We start from the raw sequence: 9,903 nt of genomic DNA, 5'->3' as shown, positions 1-9,903 counted from the left end.
AGAATACCACAGACAAGGTTAGACCTTCCGGATTCTCTTGAATGCCGCCATCAGTTCTAGCCTATACCACAAAGACTCTGATCTCACGGAATGGCTGGCTCGGTTGTCAGGCGAGCACTCGGTTGTCAGGCAATCAACCATGCATCGTGTATCAGGAATCCAAGAGATATTCACCCAATCTAAGGTAGAACGGAGGTGGTTGTCAGGCACGCGTTCATAGGTGAGAATGATGATGAGTGTCACGGATCATCACATTCATCAAGTTGAAGAACAAGTGATATCTTAGAACAAGAACAAGCGGAATTGAATAGAAGAACAATAGTAATTGCATTAATACTCGAGGTACAGCAGAGCTCCACACCTTAATCTATGGTGTGTAGAAACTCCACCGTTGAAAATACATAAGAACAAGGTCTAGGCATGGCCGAATGGCCAGCCTCCCAATGATCTAAGATAGCATCGGAACAAAGATAGCTACCCAGATGATGAAAATACAATAGTAAAAGGTCCTATATATAGAGAACTAGTAGCCTAGGGTGTACAGAGATGAGTAAATGACATAAAAATCCACTTCCGGGCCCACTTGGTGTGTGCTTGGGCTGAGCATTGAAGCATTTTCGTGTAGAGACTCTTCTTGGAGTTAAACGCCAGCTTTGGTGCCAGTTTGGGCGTTTAACTCCCATTCTTGTGCCAGTTCTGGCGTTTAACGCTGGGAATTCTGAGGGTGACTTTGAACACCGATTTGGGCCATCAAATCTTGAGCAAAGTATGGACTATCATATATTTCTGGAAAGCCCAGGATGTCTACTTTCCAACGCCGTTAAGAGCGCGCCAATTGGGCTTCTGTAGCTCCAGAAAATCCACTTCGAGTGCAGGGAGGTCAGAATCCAACAGCATCTGCAGTCCTTTTCAGTCTCTGAATCAGATTTTTGCTCAGGTCCCTCAATTTCAGCCAGAAAATACCTGAAATCACAGAAAAACACACAAACTCATAGTAAAGTCCAGAAAAGTGAATTTTAACTAAAAATTAATAAAAATATACTAAAAACTAACTAGATCATACTAAAAACATACTAAAAACAATGCCAAAAAGCGTACAAATTATCCGCTCATCATCACCTTGTAAATCTTAGTCTGGCAGATTCAAATGGTTATGGATGATATATGAATAAAGCATAAAGATAGAGATACTTATGTAATTCATTGGTGAGAATTTCAGATAAGCGAATGGAGATGCTTTGTCCCTTCCGTCTCTCTGCTTTCCTACTGTCTTTATCCAATCCTTCTTACTCCTTTCCATGGCAAGCTGTATGTAGGGTTTCACCGTTGTCAGTGGCTACCTCCCATCCTCTCAGTGAAAATGTTCTACGCACCCTATCACGGCACGGCTAATCATCTGTCAGTTCTCAATCAGGTTGGAATAGAATCCAGTGATTCTTTTGCGTCTGTCACTAACGCCCAGCCTTTAGGAGTTTGAAGCTCGTCACAGTCATTCAATCATTGAATCCTACTCAGAATACCACAGACAAGGTTTAGACCTTCCGGATTCTCTTGAATGCCGCCATCAATTCTAGCTTATACCACGAAGATTCCGATCAAGGGATCCAAGAGATAAACATTCAAGCCTTGTTTGCCTGTAGAACAGAAGTGGTTGTCAGGCACTCGTTCATAAGTGAGAATGATGATGAGTGTCACATAATCATCACATTCATCATGTTCTTAGGTGCAAATGAATATCTTAGAACAAGAATAAGCTGAACTGAATAGAAGAACAATAGTAATTGCATTAATACTCGAGGTACAGCAGAGCTCCACACCTTAATCTATGGTGTGTAGAAACTCCACCGTTGAAAATACATAAGAACAAGGTCTAGGCATGGCCGTGAGGCCAGCCCCCATGATCTAAGATAGCATAAGAATAAAGATAGCTACCAAGATAAGAATACAATAGTAAAAGGTCCTATTTGTAGAGAACTAGTAGCCTAGGGTTTACAAGGATGAGTAAATGACATAAAAATCCACTTCCGGGCCCACTTGGTGTGTGCTTGGGCTGAGCATTGAAGCATTTTCGTGTAGAGACTTCTCTTGGAGTTAAACGCCAGCTTTTGTGCCAGTTTGGGTATTTAACTCCCATTCTTGTGCTAGTTCCGGCATTTAACGCCGGGCAGTTTCGAGCTGATTTGGAACACCGATTTGGGCCATCAAATCTCGGACAAAGTATGGACTATTATATATTGCTGGAAAGCCCAGAATGTCTACTTTCCAACGCCGTTGAGAGCACGCCAATTGGGCTTCTTTAGCTCCAGAAAATTCACTTTGAGTGCAGGGAGGTCAGAATCCAATAGCATCTATGGTCCTTTTCAGCCTCTGAATCAGATTTTTGCTCAGGTCCCTCAATTTCAGCCAGAAAATACCTAAAATCACAGAAAAACACACAAACTCATAGTAAAGTCCAGAAAAGTGAATTTTAACTAAAAACTAATAAAAATATACTAAAAACTAACTAAAACATACTAAAAACATACTAAAAACAATGCCAAAAAGCGTATAAATTATCCGCTCATCAACTGGTTGCTACCATGGATATGTACTACAGAACCAATATTGTATTTAGAAAATATTGACGAACAACGTGAAGAGGGTTATGTATATCTGAGTTGTCAAGGGAACGAGAGTAGGAAAATGCCAATGACATCGTTTTATCATGATCCTATCTTGTAACTTTTGCACCTCATTATACTCATTTCTCATGTTCGGTAAAGTGCTAAAACCATGTAAACTTTTGAAGATTATATCAATTTTCGAGGATGAAAATTTTTATAAGGAGGGTAGAATGTGAAATCCCTACAATACCCCTTGTTCCTCTTTTTTTCAAACCAAACCCTAACCCTCTTCTAACACACTCACTCACCTCTCACTACCGCACACACTCTCACTCCCCCTCATACCCTCTTCCTCACAGCACACACACCCAGACTCTGACAGAAAAAGAAAGAAAGAAAAAGGAAAGAGAGAAAAGGGGAGACCGCGAGAAGAGAAGGGAGGAGGAAGGCGGGAGCTGTCCACGTCGAGCCACCATGCGAGGAGAGAGAGAGTCGCACCTCATTACTGTCGGCCTGGAGCATGCCGTTCGTGTCCCATCGCGTCGCCGCCAGCCGCATCCAGCTCGCTGCAATTGCGTCACCATCAGAGGCCAGAACCGAGAGAGATGCGTCCGAGAAGGGGGACGAGTGCGAGAGAGGAGACACAGAAGAAGGACTGCCGCCATTCTACCTCGCCACCGTCGAACTGCTACAGCCGCCGTGTCTTGTCTCCGTCGCTGCTAAGTTTCAACCACCGCCATCTTTGTTGGGGGTCACTGTCATTGCTGAATGAAGAGGGAGAGTTTGAGTCGGCCAGTGAAGGGAGGAAGAAAGAGTCGCGACAGAGGAGCCGTTCACCATCGTCGCGTTTGCTGTTGCCATCAACCGAGCTCGTCGTCAGGGGAGCATCACCGACGTCACTGCTAATGAACCGTCTCCGTCCCTGTTTTGATCTTGCTCAGCCTCACACCCCTTCATTCTTGTCTCTAAATCAGCACAATTTTTCTCCTGTTCTGACTCCATTTATGAAACTGTAATGCTTCCACCTTTACTCTGCTATATTTTCTTCTTTTCTTACATGCTCTGGTTTTAATTGCGATAATATGTCTCTATTTTAGTACTATCACCCTACTTTTATTGCGTTTCTGCTGGAAATTATCTTGAGTATTGGTATTAGTGCTATCATGGAATGGTTGGAGCTATTGATGTTATGATTACATCTGCGATGTAGCTATGGAAGTTGCTGCCACCGTCTCAATCCAAATTCTGCGCTCATTCGTTTCATTTTACTTCAATCCTCCTCACCTTAGATTCTGGCACTCCGAGTTCAATATCTTCGATTCCTTAGAACCATGTTGTGAATAGGCTTTACATTTATAATTATTTGGCTTTACATCTATAATTATTTTGATATATGCTGCTTGAATTTATGACTATACTTACAAGTTATTAACAAAGGATTTGAATTTGATTTTAATAATGGATTTATTAGAATTAAATATTATTTTTGTAAAATTCGAATTTTTAATCTGCACATGAGACTATATACATGTTTGATGAAATTTTTTATTATTTTAGAATATTCGATTTTATTGAATATGTGTTTTTGAAACATTAAAGTATTGTGAATACTCACTCATATACTATGAATTTGTAAAGTATATTTGACATTTTATATGATTGAAAAGGATTTTGATAAGAGAGTATTATTTGATTTGATTTGATACTGTATATATTTGAAAGATCAAAGATTGGTTGTATTTGAAATTATATGTTTTGAATTGGTTTGGGAGGCTCGTATTAGAAAATCGTAGTTAACGGCGGTTATAAGGTTAACCTAGATGCATCTGACTCAAACCTCAGCTAGCAGGGGCGTTGCTAGCTTAACGTGTAGGCCACACGTTGGATCTGTTATTCTATACAGACACACGAGAGGAAAGGGCTACCTTTAGAGGTGGAGCCGCCCAAGTGTGGATTATTTGATTTGATTTCTTTATGAGAACTCTTTTATTGATTCACTCATTCATATAAATTATTATTTTCTAAAAAAAATTATTTTTATAATAATGTTTATATGGTCTCATGTAAATTATAGATGTACTGTCTAGTAATTGGGTTGCAAAACTCACTCTGTTTTTTTTTTTAAATATTTTTCAGGAATAAATATTTGATTATGTGAGTATTTCTATTCAAAAGTAATAATCTGCAATAGGTATCTATTCTTTGTTGAGTTCTTAGGCGTCATCTAATTCATATGTTGCAGGTATGATCCATTCATATTTATTTATTTTATTTTTATTAAAAATATGTAATTATTTATTCAAAAAAATTGTAAATTTATCAAAAATATGTGTAGCCTTTTTATTTATTTTATATTCAAATCAGTTAGACTTGTTGAGGAACTATTTTCGCGAGTACCAGTCATGACTCATTTTAGACCGTGACAAACGGGTTCCACATGGCCGTTGCAGAACGCGCTTGGCTTCAAGGAATATTCAGAAGTTATTGAGCAGGTACATTTTGGGGATTATTTTGTACAGTTTGTTTCGAAATATATTTGAGGATGAATGATAACACTTAAGTAATTGTCAATACCAGTTATTGGTATTAATTTGTTTATCATATAACTCAAATGTACTTCCATCAGTTCCGTGGAAGTCAGGTACCAGAGTAAGCCCAACAATTTAATCTCCCATCGCCGAGCCTCTGGACTTAAAAGCTCATTAGCGATTAAAGGTGAATCAAATGGAAGAAACTGATTCTATGCTCATGTTCACGTAAGATAACAGCAATATTGGAAAGGCTGAAGCATATATCAAGGAACTTGAAGATGTGAGTGTGTGTTTCAAAATTCTCTCATATATAATATAGTTTAATTTGATTTCTAGTTAAAACTTGTCACTTCACTGGTTATCAAACTTTAAGTAAGAATATTGAATCTATAGAAATGGTATTAAGGAGCAGAAGATTTGACATTATAGTTGCTAATTTTTAGGAAAAATATTATAGGATAAAATATTATTTTAGTTTTCAATCTTTGGGTTAAATCTTAATTTACTCCTAACATTTGAAATTGTTTATTTTTGTCCCAAAAAATTTTAAACATGTTTTAATATGATTCTATCGTGTTATATGTTCTTTCATATGTTAGAAAAATATAACCAAAATTTTTTTATAACACTTCTTTTTTCAATTTCTTTTTTTACAAAATTCAAAATGCTAAAAATTAATCGTCATCGCTTCAAAATTAAAAAAAAAACTTTTATATTAGTGATCGTTGGTGAATCGATTTCATTTACATATTAAAATTAAATAATATTGGTTTTTCAATATACGAATTGTTTGTGTCAAATTTAATGATGAAACATCCATTTAAAATTTTTTGAAATTGAAATAGGACATTTAAAAGTTTTTGGGATTGAAGTAAGACATTTGAAATGTTAGAGACCAAATTAAAATTCGGCTCAAACATTGAGGACCAAAATAATATTTTACCTAATATTATATATATTATCTTAGAGGGAGAAAAAAAAAGTAAAAACAGAAAATATGATTTATTATTTTTACTGTTTTTTTTTCACAAACTTTTGAAAATAAAAAAAAATGAAAATATAAATGAAACAGACCCTGTCAAATTCTCTCTCATGTTGAAAGGTATAAAATTTTGCTTGTATGAAAAATATACAAAATTGTGCTTTTCTGTATGTACAAATTAAAATTAAAAGGGGAAAAAAAAAACTGGACCAGTAAGCATAATACAGATATGGATAATACTAGTTATCATCTCAGTTGCCGTTCTGTGTCATTGAACATATGAACGGTATGTCCAGTTGTTGGTGCTACTGAATGATGTGTTCTCTGATTAATATATTCTTCATTTGTGTTAACTACATTATCTGTTGTTACCAACGAATTATCTACCTCTGAACCTTGGCCAATATATTGTTGAACTACCAAGACTGAAGCAGATGTTTCAAAATCTGGTGATGCTAACAAATCCCCAATAGCTCCTAACTCGGGGCACTCACTCCAGTCAGTGAGTCCTGCTGTGAGTGGCGATATCATTCCTTGTCCTCTCCCAACTATGATAAGATCATGGATGTCCTCCATTGATCTTATAGCGGCTACGGTCTCTTCGCCATTGTTCACCACTTTCTCAATGTACACAATGGATTCATTGTTCACACGGTTCATCCTGAACAATTGTATAAGCCTCTCATCCAATTGTTTTTCTGTGTCCTTCTCAGTATCTACCGTTAGTATCCTAGGTTCCTCTTGGATATTGTTTGTATTGTTGTTGTAGCTAGGAGGCTGCTTTGTGTCCGTTGTGCTTCCAACTTCTGTTCCAGGAACGAAGCGCATTAGAGTAAGGCATACACCTTCATGTTCCGACATCCTCCATCCGTAGCTCAATCCTTCTCTGTCATCTGGACCTCCAAAGAACAACACTGCCACGTAATGAGACACTACAACATCATCAACCAAGCGGTTCGACCAATTCAAGCCTCTGTCTACTAAAATTCCAACCGAGCAAGGCGCATTTGCAAGCACATTGCGGTTTACAGTGCGAAATGGCGCGTTTATTGGTTCCATTCCACCATCAATTGTATGTAGTTTGTGGAATGGGAGGATTATTAAGGCGACGCGCTTGTCCTCGGCCAAATTGCATACGTCTTCATGCATTGTGGAGTAAGGGGACATTGCTGTCAAGGGCTGCACAGTGACACAAGAAGCCTGTTGCTCGTAGTTGGCAAAGGCATTGATTATGTGATCAGATTGAGCTTGAGTTGCGTTAAGTGCAGGCTGATCCGATTTTCTAGAGTTGTGGACAATGAGCAATGCAGATGTACGGCCCGTGAGTTCTACCAAATGGAGCACATAGATGCATATTGGTGACTTCTTTGTTGGATTTGAGGCATCAAGAAGGTTTATTATGGATGGCACGTTCCGAGGTGTATGGATACAAACTAGGACCTTCAGCTCTTCATCTTTTCTTGACATCTGAATTGTTCTTCTTTTGTATGATATGACCCTCTTTGTTGGGTTGTAGATAGCTGATAATCCAGGTACAATTATTCCAGTCATTAGCACAGTTATGGTGACCATTATTGCAAATGATCTCTCATCCAAAACCTGCAACCAATTGTGATGGTTCATCAACCATTATCAAATAAACAAAATTGGCCAATAAATAAGTACCTTTTGGTCCCTGCCAACATTAAGCACAATCATCTCAACAAGGCCTTTTGAGTTCATGAGTAAGCCTAGAGCTGCTCCTTCATCAAGTGTCATTTGATAAGAAACTGCAACAAATATGGTTCCAGCAATTTTGCCAATGCAAGATAGCAAAACAAGGGTGACTATAGTTAACCACGGGAATACACCTTTGATGAGACCCAAATTAGTCTTCAACCCACTAATTGCAAAGAATAAGGGAAGCAAAAGCCCTGAGACGAAGTCCTCAATTTTCTCCACAAGAGTTAAACTAAGTGGTCCAGTTGGGATTGTCAATCCAAAAACAAATGCTCCAAAAACAGAATGTGTCCCCATAGCATCAGTTATGAAACCTGAAACCATGACACCGGCTAGTATTAGACAAACATAGAAATCGCTGAACGATTCACCTTCCGGCGTCTTCCTTATAATCCAGCCGATGATGGGCCGGACTGCGAAGACATAAAAGAGCACAAAGGCCACACTAGAGATCAGAATCATGAAGGAAGACAACACAAGCCTTTCACTCTGTGCCATAGTGATGGCCACGGCCAAAAGTATCCAAGAAAAGGCATCATTGATGAGTGCAGAGGAGAGTGCAACCCTTCCCATCTCAGTGTTGATGAGTTTGAGCTCAGCAAGGATTCTAGCAAGAACAGGGAATGCAGTTACAGAGAGAACAACGCCGAGCAACAAGATGTAAGCACCTTTGTTAACTGGCCTGTCACCACTGGTGATAACAAAGGAGAAGATTGCTCCAATGACAAAGGGCAACACCATCCCTCCAGCTGCTATGAAAACTGCTTTTCTGCCAATGCGCTTCAGCGATGAAACATCCATTCCCACTCCAACCAAGAACAGGAAGTACAGCAGACCAAGGTTTGCCATTGTTTCAATCACCATAACACTTCTCAGAGGAAAAACTGCCTCTGCAAATGTTTTGCTTTGTCCAAGCACCGAAGGACCCAATATTACACCTCCCTTTACATGTAATATAACATATTAACACAGTTAGCACAAATTACTTTAACTTTTAATTTCATTCTTAGATATTTTTAATTATTACCACATTGTTGTGATGGTAGGGAAATTAATAATAAACTAACCAAGATTTCAGCAATAACGCGAGGCTGGCGAATGGGCTTGAGGATGAAGACAAAGATGCGGGTGGCAATGACAACTAACATAACTTGCAACATGAAGAGAGGCAACGCATAATTCAATGGGTTATCTCCTTGCCATATCCCGTTTGTTGTTATCATCTGTGGTGCATAGCACACTATGTCTTCCCTTTTCTTTAATGGATCTTCCATTGACCTTTAATAAAATATTAATAATCCTCCTCTCTTTAATTCATGTGTGTGGAGGCCTTTTTCATCATTCATGTGTCAATATAAATATTCTATGCATTACCATGCTTATATATTATGTATGTGTTTAGCATGCATGCTTGCAACATCATCAATATATGAGCGAAAATTGAATCCGGAAGAGAATAATGTATGAGAATTCAAAGTGAATAACCGAGAAGATATAGATAGATAGATGAAAAGGAAAGGAAAAAAAAAGCTAATGTTAGAAATATGATGAGGGGGAATTGAAGAGCTAAAGAAGTGACGTTTTTGTTTTTGTTTTGTTGTGTGGTTGTCCACTCTAAGTGGGGGCGTACTAGTAAATTTAATGGCCTATGTTGTGCACAGGGGGCTCTCTATTTTAGGAACAATGATTAATGATTAAATGCTACGAACCCTAGTGAGGGGCTCACACATGAAGTGCATCTCTTTCCCACATGTGGTCCGAATCACCTACTCTCTCATTGTCGGTTATGTTTTTTGTTTTATTTTTTATAATGGAGTAGGCAAGTTTGCAATGAATTTAGAATTTTTTTTTTCTGAAAGATCATAATTTTATAAGCTTTTGTTGTACATTGGTCATTAAAACTTCTAATCAGAAAAGAAAAATTAAATTTCCTATATATATAATATGAACTTTCCACCATGTACTAATTATTGGCTAGCAAAACTAAATTTATATATAGCTATTTAATACAGAGAAATATTTTAATATGAGAGTTCTTTTGATAATTTTTAAAAATAATTTTTTAAAA

At 37.8% G+C, this 9,903-nt stretch overlaps 1 protein-coding gene across 1 annotated transcript; it reads right to left on the bottom strand.

Moving 5' to 3' along the window:
• Positions 1-6,210: 6,210 nt before the first annotated feature.
• On the bottom strand, positions 6,211-9,363 carry LOC112791106 (cation/H(+) antiporter 15). The gene is made up of 3 exons (XM_025833826.3): positions 8,903-9,363; positions 7,782-8,777; positions 6,211-7,715 (listed from the first exon to the last, which is right to left on the bottom strand). Exons 1-3 carry the CDS (start codon positions 9,107-9,109, stop codon positions 6,363-6,365), a joined length of 2,556 nt encoding a protein of 851 aa, XP_025689611.1. The 5' UTR covers positions 9,110-9,363; the 3' UTR covers positions 6,211-6,362.
• Between the last annotated feature and the right edge of the window lie 540 nt (positions 9,364-9,903).

This window comes from Arachis hypogaea, chromosome 3 (genome assembly GCF_003086295.3).
Source record: "Arachis hypogaea cultivar Tifrunner chromosome 3, arahy.Tifrunner.gnm2.J5K5, whole genome shotgun sequence".
Classification (NCBI taxonomy): domain Eukaryota; kingdom Viridiplantae; phylum Streptophyta; class Magnoliopsida; order Fabales; family Fabaceae; genus Arachis; species Arachis hypogaea.
Note: the sequence above shows the minus strand (reverse complement) of the source record. Positions and strands in the feature narration are given on the sequence as shown.